General features: G+C 39.9%; 1 protein-coding gene across 1 annotated transcript; it reads left to right on the forward strand.

Annotated features, from left to right (window-relative positions):
• Positions 1 to 8,661: 8,661 nt before the first annotated feature.
• On the forward strand, positions 8,662 to 17,222 carry snx22 (sorting nexin 22). Its single transcript, XM_084934056.1, has 7 exons — positions 8,662 to 8,951; positions 12,529 to 12,612; positions 12,727 to 12,831; positions 15,316 to 15,407; positions 15,904 to 15,936; positions 16,071 to 16,138; positions 16,234 to 17,222. Exons 1-7 carry the CDS (start codon positions 8,673 to 8,675, stop codon positions 16,377 to 16,379), a joined length of 807 nt encoding a protein of 268 aa, XP_084790182.1. The 5' UTR covers positions 8,662 to 8,672; the 3' UTR covers positions 16,380 to 17,222.
• Positions 17,223 to 17,525: the final 303 nt, after the last annotated feature.

Below are 17,525 nucleotides of genomic sequence, written 5' to 3' on the forward strand. Positions count from 1 at the left end.
GAAATATTGTACATTTATTTAACAGCAGTGGAATCAAGTTATTCTGCAGTTTCAGGTTTTACAGGGTTTCCTTTGACAAAGTAATATAATATGATACATTGTTAGAGATGAAATCATCCCAAAGTTTGATGAAACTGTACCAACAATGTCCTGTGTAAAGCTCACAGATTTATCCAAACACTGCAGATATACATTTTACAGTTTTTTCATGATGTGAATCACTCAGTTCACTGCTCCATCACGCAACATCTCAATAATTCAAACTTTCTACACTTTGTGTTCAAGTTAAAGGACAAAGGGCATTCAGGGAAAATGTAGAAACACAAATTGTGGGGTTGAAGAGTCAAGTTTACTATTTAGATGTTCCACTGAATCAACCACAATGACTTAAAACTATCGATGTAATAATGTGATGGTTCAGTTCTATGTTGTAAAATGTTGTTTAAAAGTGATTTTTGGAGATTTCGATGTTCAATGGAGAAGTGAATGATGTCTTGTTCTATAGAAAGTTACTGTTTAAATGTGACCTCCTCAGGGATCCCAGGGCCGAAAGTTGTTGTTGGGCCCCCACTGAGCCCACAGTACATGTCAGATTCCTTATTCCTTTAATGACCAAATTATAAACGCAGAAATTATAAACCTCAGAAACATTCATGCTTGTTTTCTGCCTTGAGCAGTTTTGTGAGTGAGTGAATGTATTAAATATGTCTGATGCAGTATGCCAAAAAATCCATCATTTATTGAAGGAAACAGCTGTCAGATGTTGCTTTACTATTGTTTTAAAAAGGATAAATCCTACATTTCCACATGTTTGTGTCGGTTAAACACTTCAAACGTGTATTGGTTCTTAATAAATCAAACTTTAAAACAAATATAATCTAAACAAAAGTACTTAAACTAGATTTTGACTCAAATTACAGAGTACGTAAAGTTTGCTTAGTTCACTTGTGGGGCTGAGCCTCCATTCTTTGCCAACCGGAATACAAAAATGGCTCAACCTGTACACCATTTTACGAGTACAATTCAACTATATAATTAAGGTTTAAGAATAAAAGTACTTGTTTGGCACGTGAACAGTGATCTAATAGACACTCAGGGGCCACCTACTTCATGTTGTTTATTAATCATCCAATCATATGTCAGCTGCTCAAAGATTTCGACATGTAGACATGTTCAAGATGAAAGTGACTTTGATGGTTTTTGGTGCCAGATTGACTGGTCTGAGTATTACTGAGTTTACCTGCATTTGCGTATTCTTCACAGACTTTGCACCCAGTAGAGTCAACTGAGCTGCCTCGTTTAAACACCATCTCCATCCCTTTATGCCCACAGTGTACAGATCTTCACCTTATCCTACTGGTGCTATGTCACAAAGTTCAAATCATCTCACAGTGATTATAACAAGCTGCAGTAAACAGGCCATTCTTAAATGAGGAATCTACAAAAGAGTTTTATAATAATATATAAAACTTTATTCTTTCACAAAAGGCTCATCTAGTAGTTACAAAACAGAGCAACAGTTGCATGTTTACATCTAGAAGTGCAAAAACAACAACAGCCTAGAGAAATCGATGACACTGCTGACTGAAATGTTAGATTACAATCAATGAGAAAACTGTGTTGTCTCTCTTACAGGGTAACAAAGAACACTATTGTTTACAGTCATACAGAGGAGCGCCATTAAGGACACTAATGGGAACCAAGTCTTCAATAGCAGGTCAAAGTGCAAAGTGTTGCTGTTTTATTTTGAAGTCTGCGTGTATATGTGGGTGTGCTCTTTCATTATGTAGCGGTAAACAGCTTCCAGTCTAACCTTGCACAAAATTCAAGAATGCGTCAGCTAACACAGTTATTCTGGATGACAGTGCTTTCTTTCATTCACGCACTGGTTTGCACAAATGCATCACGCTCCCAAGACCAGCTGGTATGTCTGTCAGTGACAAACTTCAGTTTGTGAAGTTGTGGAGATTCGCCTCCACATTCCACAGCGGAGAGCTTCAAAAGGAGGGACACAAATCACACAAATTCATGAGGAAACATCACGTGCAAAAGCATTTTTACACTGACGCACCCAAATGTAGAGGCTCAGATTTCAGTCCATGCAGACATGAGCCAAAAGGAGTTTGTTTTCATGATATTAAGTTACACCATTTCCCCCAAATGAACCTTTATGTGAAAAATGCTCAATGCTTACTTCATTTAAAGGGACTCTGTTTTACTTTTTAATTTTCTGTCATATATTTATAAAACTGCAATGATGGATGTTTAAACACAGACTAATTTTTGAAGTTTCTAAAAAAAAAAGGGGTCAGCACACGCACAAAAATTGTTGTTTCTACTCCTGGTTTTGTATATTGTAAAAAAAAAGACACTATTCCTAATATGGTCAACACATGCACACAGATCTGGCTGTGGGCACAGAAGCTCCACCCCCCCTGCTGTTTGTTCAAACCTGTTGTTTACAAAGGTCAAACATCATAACATGGCCACAGCTACACCGACTCACAAGTAAATACAAGGTGCGGTACAGGTGCATCATAAATGGTATAAATTTATTATAGTCCAAACAGAGCTGTACTTTAGACCTCAGATGTGCCAGTATGTGCCACGCTGTATATTTAAGTAAACTTTGCACAGTGTGACAATACAGGAAAAGAAGGCCGTCGCTTCCCTGAGCAAAGACCACAACATCACTGTTTTACCAGCTGATAAGGGAAGATGCACCGTGATCCTAAACACTACAGATTACCATACAAAGATCACTACTCTCCTCAGTGACAATAATACCTACGAAGCCTTAAAGCGAGACCCCACAAGCAGCTACAAAAAGAAAGTTATAGCTTGCCTTCAAGACTTTGAAAAGGACAAAATTATTGACCGCCTTACATATCACCGCCTTTACCCAGGGGATGCCATACCCTGCATCTACGGACTTCCTAAAATCCACAAGGAAGCTGTCCCACTCAGACCCATAGTCAGTAGCATAAACTCAGCCACTTATAACATTGCTAAACACCTTGCTACCATCCTTGCTCCCCTTGTGGGGAACACCCCACACCACATCAAGAACTCCACCGACTTCACTGACAAGGTCCAGAAACTTACCCTGGACCCAGATGAAACCATGGTGTCCTTTGATGTAGTCTCTCTCTTCACTTGCATACCCACCACGGAGGCCGTGGAGACTGTCAGAAAACGACTACAAGAAGACAGCTCCTTGGAGGACAGGACCAACTTCACACCCGATCAGATTTGCACACTGTTAGACCTCTGCCTCACCACTACATATTTCAAATACAACGAAGGCTTTTACAGACAAAAACATGGCTGTGCCATGGGCTCCCCCGTGTCACCTATTGTAGCCAACCTTTACATGGAGGAAGTGGAAAGGAAGGCTCTTGGCTCTTTCAAAGGAAGAGTACCCAGCCACTGGTACAGATATGTGGACGACACCTGGGTCAAAATCAAGACACAAGAAGTGGAATCCTTCACTGCGCACATTAACGCTGTGGATAAAAACATCAAGTTCACCAGGGAAGACACAAAGGACAACTGTTTGCCTTTCCTGGACTGCGCTGTGCACATTGAAGAGAACGGCAAACTCAACATCGAAGTTTACCGGAAGCCCACACACACGGACCAGTACCTCCTCTTTGACTCCCATCACCCTTTGGAACACAAACTTGGAGTAATTAGGACCCTACACCACCGGGCAGAACATGTTCCCTCTAAGCCTGAAGGAAAAAAGAAGGAACACACACATGTAAAGGAAGCACTCAAAACGTGCGGCTATCCTAAATGGGCGTTCTTAAAGTCAGCAAAGAGGCACAGAAAAGAAGACCAGACACCAGCGAGGGAGGATAAGAAGGACAGACGCAACAACATTGTCATCCCCTATGTAGCCGGTGTATCAGAAAAACTTAGGAGAGTTTTCTCCAAGCATGACATCCCGGTGCATTTCAGACCCAGCAACACACTCAGACAAAAACTGGTTCACCCGAAAGACAAAACGCCAAAACACAGATTTAACAATGTGGTGTATGCTGTACAGTGCAGCGAGAAATGCCCAGACCTCTACATTGGAGAGACCAAACAGCCACTTCACAAGCGCATGGCACAACACAGAAGAGCCACCTCCACAGGACAAGACTCAGCAGTCCATCTGCATCTTAAGGATAAAGGACACTCTTTCGAGGATGCCAATGTTCACATTTTGGACAGAGAGGACAGATGGTTTGAAAGAGGAGTGAAAGAAGCCATCTATGTCCACTGTGAGCGACCATCTTTGAACAGAGGCGGGGGTTTACGACACCAACTCTCTGCCATCTATAATCCAGTTTTGAGATCCCTTCCCAGACGCCTTAACGCCCACTCACATCCTGGGCCATCTGACCTCAGGAATTCGCATGATAAGGTGGGGCCAGGTTTCACAATGAACACACCCGAAACTCTGGCTGATTGGGACCCACACCCGCTTTCACACCTTGGCTCAGGCGATTAGAGGATCATCAGGGGGTCCTTTTGTCCCTCTGTGGGGGGATACTCCCACTAGGTTTATATCTGGGACTCTCCACCATTTGACCTTAGAACTGAAGAAGCTTCTCGGATGAGAGGTGAAACGTCTTCAAGTAACTTAAAGAAGTCCAGACGCTTTTCTTTGCAAGCTCCTTTGACTACGATGACCTGGATGACTGAGAACCTTCACAGACATTAGCTACATTTTTTATATCATTGAACAGTGAAGGGCACAAAGTAGGATCACATTAAATAATTGGAACAACATAGAAAATAATTTAAAAGATGTCATGGTTTGTATATTGCAGCTGTGTGCAGTGTCTCTTTGATACCCTCAGGTAAAAACAATGGATACACCTCTGCGATATAAGTCCTGCTGCTGCCTCCTCTGGGGTGATTTTCAGGCTTTGTGCTGACTTTCAACACGGCAGACGGAGCTTGATTTCAGGGTCACAGACAGAAAATCGAGGAGGAACAGAAAAAAGGAAACAATAAAACCCTGAAGTATGACAGTGCAGACCTGGGAGCACGGACAGTACGAAAGATGGACATGCAATCAAAACAAAAAACAAAAAAACAAAACATTTCTTGGCAATATTATAGAGTAAAATGTAAGTGAATGATATAAAGTCAAAGTTTTTTAAATTATTACAGAAAATATGCTTGCCAAAGACTGACTGTATACCAACCCACCAACATTTCATTTGACCAGATTCCATTAAATGTAACATTTTACATTGTACTTATTTAACAGAATTACATGGAAATATTTGCAAATTTTAAAGTAAGAATTTTGGACATATATTTTTTTTGAGTGTAGCTCAAAGTTTAAGTTTTTTGAAACCCATTTTGAAACCTTGAGCTGAGCACAAAAGTGGTGGCCTTCAGATAGAATGCAGGACTCTAGGCATTTTTTAGGCAGCTTTACTTTTCCAACCCGGAAACTACATCCGTATTTTAACCAGTGTCACAATTTCACAGTGACATGGAAACCAGAGACCATAAAAAGTAGACGATATCTGGCAACTTCAAGCAACTGCTGACGATGTGAAGTGGCGAGACACGAGTGACTGAAGCGACTACCAATGAGGGTAAAGAATACTGTTGATTGACCATACTGACCGTATGACCTGATCGTAAATGCTATGGGTTACCTCGGCAACAAAAAGATGACAAGCACAAGATTATTTTATTTGTCTGAAAAGTTGGTGCGTTACAGCATTAAAAAGAACATGTAAAAAAGCAGCTTTGATAATATATCTGAGATGGAAAGTAGAATTTCAGTTAGTAAAGGAGCTCACTAAGTAAAACTCTAAAAATTACAATTAAAAGTAAAAGTAGAATTCAATAAAATCCTGTATAAAAAGCAGCCCTATAAAATAAAATTATTCAAAAGCTCATCAGAATGTTTTCAGTGAGTTTGGATTCTTTAAATTCAATCCAACAGGAGAACTATTTAAAAAAAATGGTGTTACAGCTATAAAACCAACCACTTCCTCTTTGTTATTGTATTCGGCCTGTGTGTGTGTGTGTGTGTGTGTGTGTGTGTGTGTGCTGACGCCAGGATTTCAGGCACAGTGAGTTTGTCCTAGCAGGCAGAAGACTCACCACAGTTAAACGTGTGATGACGTGACCGGCAGACGAGTGTGTTATATTTTTCCCTACTCTGATCTATGACTGTAAGTCACACATCCTCACGTAATGTTGCTTAAGTCAGCTCTGCTGTCTGCTTACATTTAAACGCAGTGAGCAACAACAGAGATGGGAAGATATTAATCCCATGATGACAGGTCACACACAGAGCATGTGATTGTGGAGGAGATGAAAACATGAAGGGTAGCTGCATGTGGTGGAAGAACTTGGCGGAGGTGTTGTTGTTTGTTGAGGGGAAAAGGATTTGGGCGTTCAGTCTGGTTTTCATGTTTAAGCTGTGATTTTCAGAGGATTTGAGTACAGTTGTGTGCTGCGTGTGGTCCGGGGTTACATCCCTTTTTATGTCCAGCAGTTTTTTGTTTTACTTTGAGTTTCAGAAAACAGCAGGAAGTGAACCTGGATTTGAAAGTGACATGTGACCGTGTTGCTTTCTGAGGGATGGTAGACTTAGACTGTGATAATCTTTTTACACAGGGAATGCACCCACCTGCAAAGCTTTTATAGTTTTTCTATAGCAATAGCTATAGCTCTTAACTCACGGCCCACTTATTAGTTTTTACCAGTAAAAACAAAGATAAAAACATATCCTTAGACATTTGCGTGCCCTCATCTGGCTTTTACAAGTTTACAGTTTTATATTACTCTGAAAGCTTTAACGTAGATATTTTCAGCCCTGCATAAAACCCCAGTGTAATCTACCTGTCTGTGACAAAAGTAAATAAAGGTCATGAGGTTAGAGAAGTCAGATATTTCTAACAAGAGTTCATAGAGACCTAAGTGGAACCACTGAGATAGTAAAATGTGCACAGAGTTTTGCATGAAGCACAACTTCTTCTTCTTGTTTTGACTTCTTCTTTTAGGTGTGTGCACAACAAATCACCTGCCTCAGCCTCACCATGTCTCTATCCTTAGCATCCTCCTCTTTCACACCAGCGTTCTGTGTGTCCTCCTTCACTCCATCCATAAATCTTCTCAGTGGTCTTCTGAGGTTTAGGATTTATGACTGTGTTCATAAACCATAATCTATAACAGAGGTAGGCAAATGCAGGCCTCATGGGCTGGTGTCCTGCAAGTTTTAGATGTGTCCTTGATCCAACACACCTGATTCAAATTGCTAAATTACCTCCTCAACATGTCCTGAAGTTCTCCAGAAGCCTGATAATGAACTAATCATCTGATTTAGGTGTGTTGACCCAGGGTGAGATCTAAAACCTGCAGGACACCAGCACTTGAGGCCTGGAGTTGCCCACCCCTGACCTATAAACATATAACTGACTGATAGCATAATTGTGTTTGCAGCTGAATCTAAGCTGGATTTAATTGGCCAAAACATCAGTGAAACATGACATAAAATAACACTGTCCATTGTTTGAACTGCATGTTGTTATGCCATTATCCATTTATTAAACAGTTAGTTTAAACACAGATTGTTATATGCATCGATCAGCTGATTCAGCTTTACTAGAGAAAGGTAGTTTGGGGTGCTTTTAAACTTTTGAGTGAGGTTATTGTTTTATCCAAACCTAATCAGAATGTTTGAATTTCTAATCTAATCACATGGCAGCAGCTCAATTCATTTAGGCATGTAGACATGGTCAAGACGATGACGTTCAAACTGAGCATCAGAATGGGGGAAATAAGTGATTTAAGTGACTTTAAGCATGGCATAGTTTTTGGAGCCTGACGGGATGTTTGGAGTATTTCTGCTGATCTGCTGGGGTTTACAGAGTGAGGTCTGAATAACAGAAAATATCCAGTACGTGGTGGTTCTCTAGTACAAAATGCAACTAAGTTACGCAGAACAGCACCTCTGAACATACATCAATCTTGAAACCGAGGCTACTATTCACATGGGTTCACCAAAACTGGACAACGGCTCACCTGAATACCTGTCTGAGGACTGTTGCTGAGCATGTTCATCATTTTATGACCACAGTATATCCATCTTCTGATGGCTGCTTCCAGCAAGATAACACATCATGTCACAAAGCTCAAATAACCTCAAACTGGATTCTTGAACATGATAGTGAGCTCACGGGACTCAGATTGCCTTCACAATCCAACAGAGCACCTTTGTGATATATGGTGGTGGAGATTTGCATTATGGATGCGCAGCCAACAAATAAGCGGCAACTCTGTGGTGCTATTATGTCAACAAGGACCAAAATCTCAGCGGTATGTTTTCAACACCTTGTTGAATTCATGCAACAAAGAAATATGGCGGTTCTTATAAGTGTATTAGTTATACTTAACAAAGTAGCCAGTCTATTGTATGGTGAGGCTATACAAACAGACAGAAGTTACCAAGCTGAGACACTGTTATTAACTATTTAGATACTGTAATACTGATGTTAGGCGAAAAATTACAGAAAACTACACGAGCACTAAAACCCTCACACACTCCATCCCTGCTACTGTGTGGCGGACACGTGACTGGCGCAGAAACTCAAGTCAACGCTGCCCACCGTCACGCTTCGGGTCCTAAAATCTGGTCTGTGCCTTTAATGTGCCAGAAGGAGCTCGTGGATGGGTTTGTCCAATTAGTGTGTAGGTGGGGCGCAGGAGGAAACCGAGCGGAGACCTACAGAGCGCACACACTGACCCTTATCCCGGAGTTTCCGGACACGGAGAACAGTGCGTGGAGTTACAGCTCTGTCTGCAGTCAGCGGCAGCTAGTAATTATAGACCGCTGTCCGATGGTGTTGCAGGAAAGTTTCCCCATGATTCAAGTGTCGATACCATCGATGGAGAAGGAGGTGGATGAGTCGGGAAAGACTACAAAGGTGAGGACGCGGCATTTTAGTGTTATCGGGTTTTTTTGTTTTGGGTTTTTTTGCGCAAATCCAGCGGGATGAAATTACGACTGCGGTTTATCTGGACACAAGCACTTTTTTTCGCTTGATAATCAGTAAAACTTTGTCTTCCGGGGACGCCAGGTAAGCCGGGCTACCTGCAGGAAGAGTGACAGTGAGTTCAGCTCAGGGTTTTTTTCCACTCCAGAGTGGCAAGAATTACGCAATTTTTCTTGCAAGAACAAATACAATTATCCTTATTACTAAATGCGTTCAGGTGATTTCGTCAGTAAACGCAGCAGCAACTCACAGTAACTGTGGCCCTAGTTGCTGTGATTTTACACTGTAAAATGTACTTGAAGCCCAGCCGCTCTCACTTATAATGTGACTAGATGTAATTGTTGATGCATTAACCTGAGAACTACACTTTGAGGCTGAAGTTTGCTGAGCTGGTATTTATTTATTTATTTATTTATTTATTTATTTATACAATCCTTCTGCAGATTATTCTTTAAATTTATCAGATCTTTATATTATTTGTGTGTGAAACTTAAACTGACGATCAACTCTTAGATATGCATGTAAGACTTCAGTTATACTTCCTCTGCTGCAGGAACATCTTTAAGAAGGGGTCAGAGTCTCAAATACAATACAAATTTATTTATATAGCACATTTAAAAACCAACGGTATACCAAAGTGCTTCACAATAAAATAGCAATATAAAACCATCATAGCACTTTTTAAAAGGGACCTATTCTACTCATTTCAGCTTTATCTTCTTTATTTTCCTGGATTCTACTAGAGTAACGTTGCATTCACTGTTCAAAATAATCCTTATTGGTATATTGGTCATATTCTAAATCCCTCAAAGCTAAATTCCCCAGACAGAGGATGACTCTGTCTGGACAAAAAAAACAGTTTAAGCTCCTCTCTCTCTTAAGCCAGCTTCATTGTGATTGGCTGCCTGTCACAAATAGAAGGTTTGAATGGCAGGTTATTGGAGCGCTGTGTGCCTGAAGCAGAAACGATGGCACCTTGTTTGTGCCCTGTTCACGCAGACTGAAGTTTCTTGGGTATGCAGCCTAAGCAGACATGCTTGCATGCATTTCTCCAAACAAGTAACAGGGTATGAGGAGGCTGATGATGCTGTGTGTAAGCAGTTTGCTGATTGGTTGAAAAGTGGGCTTGAAATATAGTGACAGTAGAGATCAACCAGAAGAGGAAGAACCGTGGAAAAATTCTGAAAGATTGAAACAGCAACTCAGACCGTGGTGGCAGCAGACACTTTTTTTTAAACACTTGGTTTCATTTCACTGCAAAGAAGCTTTTTGTTATGGTTTCTGTGCCATAAATGAAAGGATCAACAACATCTCAAACACAATCAAGAGTAGCCCACAGTCCCATTGTTCCCCATATTTGTGACACTCTGCCTGTCAAGCTCACATCACAAACTCAAAATTTGATGAAAAAGCCTGGAAAGATCATTGGCACGCTCCCTCCATCTCACAACAAGAGACATCTGAAGGGCCTGATAAAGGATATAGAATTGAATACATTATAATAGTCCTTTATTGTCATTGTGCATATACAACGAAATTATGGGTGTTCCACGCCAACTGTGCAGGAGTCAAAAAGTACAAATAGTAAAGACAGCAGGAAAAAAATAGCAAACAGAAGAATGCATATATACAGCCAAGAGGAATATATACAAAACAAGAGAAAGGCGCACATTGGAGAGCGAAGTGCAAAAGGACTTGGTCTAAGCACGTCACAAGTATGAAGAGTTTTATATCCTCAGAAAGAAGATGCAGGGTACCAAACTGTAAGTCAGACCGGTATAAAGTTTGTTTAATGCCACTTTTAACCAAACTGCTTAATAGTAATATGTGTACTATAAATGTGTGTGGATGTATTAATCCTAGGATGATGATTATTTCATATATGACTAAAGGCTAATGCTATCTACACAGCTAAAACATGTAGTAGCACTGACTCAGGCTGGTCACTTGAGATGACCATATTAAGAATATCCTGTCTCTCTGACATCACACAGCTCATAGAGTAGAAGCTGAGCGTTCAGAGCCGTGTGAAGCCCGAGCTTTTTTATGTTTTTCTTTCAGTTTAGTTTCACTTGGTTTCCAGAGTGGTTTAGTTTTTATTAACCTCAGAGTTTTAGTTTTAGTCTCTCTTATTTTTATTATATTGCTATTGTATGCCGATATACATTAATGTTTGCTACAATAAAACCAGAAGTTTTGAAAGCAGGTGATTCGCAGCCTTGTAGACCTTCAAAGTCTCATTAATCCACCGACAGCTCATCGGGTTGTGACAACAGATTTTATCAAACTAACAAACACTAAAATGTCCTCTCTTTTTTTAAATTGTATTTTAATTAGTTTTCCATCTTCACTATAATTGTTCTTGATTGTTCCAATTCCCTGTGCTACAGTAAAATCACGGCTTACACACGTTACAGGTAGTTATTTATAACGACGTTGGACTACTTCCATGTTAGAAAATAGCAAAAGACAGTCATACAAAGTAGTCATATATAAGATATGTACATGTTAGCATACTAACTCTATTTAAAAGTTCACTCATCATTGTGAAGGAAAGAAAAAGTGGATATATCGAATTTGCAGAGTGAAATCAGAAGCTCTGTGCCTCCGACTAGTGGAGAAGTCATGTTCTTGTATTATGAACCAGTCTGTGACATACAAAAGAAAATGCCTTTATTTCAGTAAATGGGTAAAAGTGGAGCCCCACAGTCGCCTGATTGTTTCACTTCATTAGTAACATTTTGCTTGTACCAGGAGAGACCGTCTTTTGTTTTTGTTTTTTCATAAGTTGCAGGAAATTTCACATTAGTTGTTTAAAAATTGTCATTCTGAATAGACTTTTGTAACTCAAGGATTCGTCTCACTCAGTTGTTCTTTTGTTTCTTTAACTTGAGTGTAAGTGAACTGCACTATAATAAAAATCATTTGTTAAAGCATAACATACACGTTTGGGGTTTTTTTTTTTTTTTTTTAAAGACAATTGGATTACATGCTTTTCTAAGTAAGGAAAAATAATTACAATTTTCAGTTGGACTCTCTTTTGCTTTCAGAGCAGACTTATATTTAAGAAGGTGCTGGAAACAGAGATCAGAGATTTTGCCTCATAAATGTAACAGCATCACGCTGTTGCCTCAAATTTGTTTGCTGTACATCCATGATGTAAATCTACTGTTACACTACATCCCAGAGGTGCCTGGTCTAAAATTTCCGTGCAGTAAACTCATTGTAATGTTCAGGAAACCAGATTAAGATGACGAGCTTTGACTACTGCTAGCACCAAAGTCACCCTTTTCCCCAGTCTGATGCTCGGTTTGAACTTTACCAGGTTCTGTCATGTTGCATTTTCTTCCGCTATTACCTAATCCCTGCTCATCATTTTATTTTAGAGAAGCACAACACTTAACACAACTTCTACCACTTAGTTCCTACCTTTTAGAAAGACCCACATGCCTCAGTAGTGACTAAAGAATTAATCCTCTGTGTGTGTCCTGCTCTGTCTTATTTGCAGCTCTTCAGAATTGAAGTCTTGTTCAACGAGAGGAAACATTTTGTGCTGAGAAGAAACAGTGAATTTCAAAATCTCCACAGAAAAGTATGATCTTTGTTTTATGACCAGAGCTGCTTTTACTATGATAAGGATGTTAAATGGGACCCAGATCTGTCTGTTTGAAATGTTTGAGGCTTCTTGTGCTGCTACCACATACAGCTCAGGAAAATCGTCCAGACTCCAGATTTCCCGAGCAAAAGGAACCAACATCTGAGGACCAAACCTCTGGAGCAGAGGAGGCAAGAGCTGGAAGATTATGTCCAGGTAAGACATCTGAGGCTTGGATTACGAAGCGGGTTCAACATAACCAACGTATCTCTGCGTTATCTGGATTCACTTACCCCAACAGTGGAAATCGGGTTATGCAGTCACTCAAAGCTGGTTATCAACTGGCCAAGTAAAACCAAAGCTTCCCCTGCACATTCATGTGAAAGAGGTGTGTTGGCACCATCTGATCGATCTAAAAAAGGCATTTCAAAGATCAAATGACTCTTCTTTCTATGAGTGCTACCTACTCCAATCAGATGAAAATGAAACGGTGATTAAAAATCTCTAAAGAACATTAGAAAAAGCACCAGTAAAATGCAACACTGTTATAAAAGGACATGCTGCAGTAAATCATTAATCTGGTGATTTAGCGCACAGAGCAGTAAAATAAACACTTTATTGGGGAATGTTGCATATAATTTAATTTGCTTCATGCAATGTGCATAATGTTCAAATATTAAAACTAATAAAACAAGTTTTAAAAAGAGACTTTTTCATTTGATTCAATGTTATATTGAATATAAAATAGAAGAATAAAAGAATTGGGCTGAAAGGTCAGTTGCTTTATAACGTATTCAGGTTGCGTCTTTGAAGGTTCTCAGTCATCCAGGTCATCGTCGTCAAAGAAGCCATCTGTGTCCACTGTGAGCGACCATCTTTGAACAGAGGCGGTGGTTTACGACACCAACTGTCTGCCATCTATAATCCAGTTTTGAGTTCCCTCCCCAGACGCCTTAACGCCCACTCACACCCTGGGCCATCTGACCTCAGGAAATCGCATGATAAGGTGGGGCCAGGTTTCACAATGAGCTCACCCGAAACCCTGGCTGATTGGGACCCACACCCAGTTTCATACCTTGGCTCAGGTGATTAGAGGATCATCAGGGGGTCCTTTTGTCCCTCTGTGGGGGGATACTCCCACTAGGTTTAAATCTGGGACTCTCCACCATTTGACCTTAGAACTGAAGAAGCTTCTCGGATGAGAGGTGAAACGTCTTCAAGCAACTTAAAGAAGTCCAGACGCTTTTCTGTGCAAGCTCCTTTGACTTCAGGTTGTGTGTCATGTTTTTAAAAAGTAACAAAGTAATAAAGTAACTAATTACTTTATTACTAATAAGTAATCAGTAAAGTAATAGTATTACTTGGAGAAGTAATTAGTAACTAATTACTATTTTCAAGTAATTTGACCAACACTGCTCCCAGGTGACAGCTGGTCATTGTGAAACTGCAAAAACTGATCTGTAAATGGAACGATGTCAACATTATGTCCATGTAGAGTAGATGGTCTGACGATTTCTTACAAAGTGAGAACTAGATCAGATTATTTATTATTTATGTTCTAAATTAAATTCTTTCTAATTTGTTGGGTAGTGAAGCTAACCTTTCTGGACCAGCACAACAATTGCCCATCTGTTCCTGCTGTTAGCATCATAAAAATGTGACTGATTAAGTGTGAAGACAAACAGCTCAGTAGGATGAGAAACGGGCTTCAAAGTGTTGATGTGTGCTTTCCTCTCTTTGGAACGTGTTGTTTATCTCTATTTATTCTAATATTGATACAGAAGTAGTAGAAAACTATCCTTGAACCCAAACTTTCTCTTACTAGAAAGTGTTGAAAAGAACGAACAACTTCACTTGTTCCCCAGTGTGCATATTAAACAAATATGTAGAACTGCTTTCGTGTATTTGCACAATATCTCTAAAATTAGAAACATCCTGTCTCAGAGTGATGCTGGATAAACTACTTCATGTATTTATTACTTCTAGGCTGGACTATTGTAATTTGTTATTATCACGATGTCCTAAAAACTCCCTGAAAAGGCTTCAGCTGATTCAAAACGCTGTAGCGAGAGTACTGACAGGGACTAGAAAGAGAGAGCATATTTCCCCCATATTGGCTTCTGTTCATCTGTTCATTTAATGCAGAACCAAATGTAAAATCGTGCTCCTTGAACTGTATAGAATTGATCTTTTGAACTATTATTCAACCGTGACTAGATTTAGATAAAACCCCATCAGCTGACACTTACTCGGCATCAAAGAAATTTGCAAGGACCTCACTGAGTAACGCACAAAACTTTAGTTCAATGGATCTGTGATTCTCATTTTGTAACTCCAAATGTTTATATTTGTGTACTCTAATGGTTTAGTTTTGCATTATTCACAGAAAAAACTGCTTGAAACTGAAAGTTTAGAACAGTTTGAATTCAGCGATTTCGACTACACTGACCTTGACTTGAAACTTTGAATTTAATAAACACTTTTCAGGTTTGAGGAAGTGTTTTCCTGTGACAGGCTCCGGGGTAAATGTTATGTATATTTCTGCTGATGAAAGATCATACTTTATAAATATTATGTGGTTATACTACTGTCTAAAGAAAGGTGTTTTGTTTTTTTTTTTCTTTCTTTCTTGTAGACGTTTTGCCCTTAAAAAACTGTTAAAGAAAACATGCTCTTTTTTTTCTTCTTTTTTTTCTCCAGGATGTCATCTACCAGAATGAAGATGTGCCGCAGGTGCTGCTGGACTTCCTCCACGTTAGACATTTCCACACGGGGAACAAGAGCAGCATGGAGTAAGTCCTTCAGTCTGGAGAAGCCGGACATTTTGCTATATTTAGCGCCTCTATTAATGGTCACGGGGGGCAATGTGACAACATAATAAATCTTCAGAAACAGCGATCTGGAGCAGTAGCAACCCTGACTCTACCCCACAGTGCATTTAATGAGGCTCTGTTAAGTCCCCGCTGCTCTTACAGAACACACAGCATGTGTAGGGTACAACTAATTATAAAGACTAGTGTGCTATATGTGGGCACACTAGTCTTTATTAAATCCTTAGGTTAAAAACATGGACTGTATATAAAAGATGGAACCAGCCACCATTCTTTTACCTGTTGGTTTTGGGAATCTGAAGCAAGTGACAAAAGCTGCAGTCCCTCGAGTGGCTCATTTTAAAAGTCGTCCATCCCTGCAAACTCCATCGTATAAAATGGCCAACTATACAGCATCACAAAGCATTTCATTTTGAAATTTTTGGCAGTATTTAGTAATTATCTGCTCTGATTTCAGATCGCTTGATGAACTTGACAGCCAAGATGACAGGTGGGAGTATTACTGGTATTTCCTGTTTCTCAGTATTTGTGCAAACAGTGTTTCATATGAATGATGACAGCTGAGTTCCAACTCACACTCATTGCATGAAATTAATCGATTATGTTTTGCTTTCGCTTACTCAGTTATCAGTTTACCAATCAGCGAGTGCTGGGATTCTTTCAGGATCCTTATCTCACCGACAGCACTTCAGGTAGGGTGAATGCACGGCATGGAGAAATGAGTTTTGTTGTTTGGTGCTTTACTGCAGATATGGAAAGTTTCTTTAAAGCAAAGTTTGTCTTGCAGGTCTTCCAGATGTGGTTGTAGATGGGGTTCTTCAGGGTTTTTACCCCCGGGACGTCCGGGTCAGCTTCAATGCCCCCACAATCGCTGAACCTGAGCCCACCCTCCCCACATCTGACCCCACCCAGAAGCCTAATGTTCTAACTTAAAGTGCGCTATAGCTAAAAACACATGATTTTCAAAAATAGTTTTTTTTAAGAAAACCATCAGCACAACAAGACAAAGCAAAAGAAGAGTTTCTGTATGGTTGACCCAGTGGGACTGAAACCCGTCACCCAGGCTTTGTTGCTGCAGTGCTCCATCCATTGTTACTACAGCACAGACACGGCGCATGGTTTATTTCTCTTTTAGTGTCTTCTGAAATCCAACTCGCATTGTGGCAGATTTGAGAAGTAGGTCAGATGACTGGTGGGGAAAAATAACAGAGCATAAATGGCGGAAGTTGATGGAATTTTAGGGGAAAGAAAATTATGGCAGACTAAATGTGCCATTATCAGTGGATTTCGTGCTGTTGCCACAGGGATCTACGTTTCCGGATTGGGCGCCGTCAGTGGAAAAGATGTATTTAAACCAAGTAACACAATATCTCATAGAGCCGTTTTAATTTTTTTACACTGTGAACATGACGGACGGCATCAGGCAGTATGGTGTCGTTCATACTGACTGATTCAAACCACAGCCTCAATTCTCGTATAATTCACTGTGTCTAAGCAAGTGGGAAGTCATTTTAAAACAAAGGGCTAGATTCAAAGTTTAATGAAATATTTTAGGAAAACACTTTACACATTTTAGGATATGCTCGTAACCGTTTAACCTGTAGAGTCATAACCAGGAGTAGCACAGAGCTAGTGCATACAATGTCTAATATCCTGACTGTAATATATTTTAAATATGAGGTTACAGTTTTAAAGCCATATTTGTTTAGTCAAAGATTTGACATGTGTGACTTTTGTACCATGTTTATAGTAAATTTGTAATAAAGAGTCGAACTGGTCTCGTGTGAATTTTCTTTATGAACATGTAGAACAAGAAAATGCACTTTGTTTTGATGGAGCAGCAGAAGGCAGGGGGAGAATTATTGTGTAGACACTTAGAAGGGTCTTCATTGATATAGTAATACACATGGACTAGCTTATCTGCTAGCTGCTAGCTTATCTGCTCTGTTTATGCAGAGAACTGCTTTGCTCCTGCTCTTCTCAAAGTGCAGTCTTTATTTTTCTGCACAGCTGCCACACCCACTTTGCTTGGAGTAAGAAGTAGGAAGTAACAATCTGAGAATTATTGTGTAGACACTT

Source organism: Perissodus microlepis, chromosome 7 (genome assembly GCF_051167445.1).
Source record: "Perissodus microlepis isolate ML-2025 ecotype Zambia chromosome 7, ASM5116744v1, whole genome shotgun sequence".
In the NCBI taxonomy this organism is placed as follows: Eukaryota; Metazoa; Chordata; class Actinopteri; order Cichliformes; family Cichlidae; genus Perissodus; species Perissodus microlepis.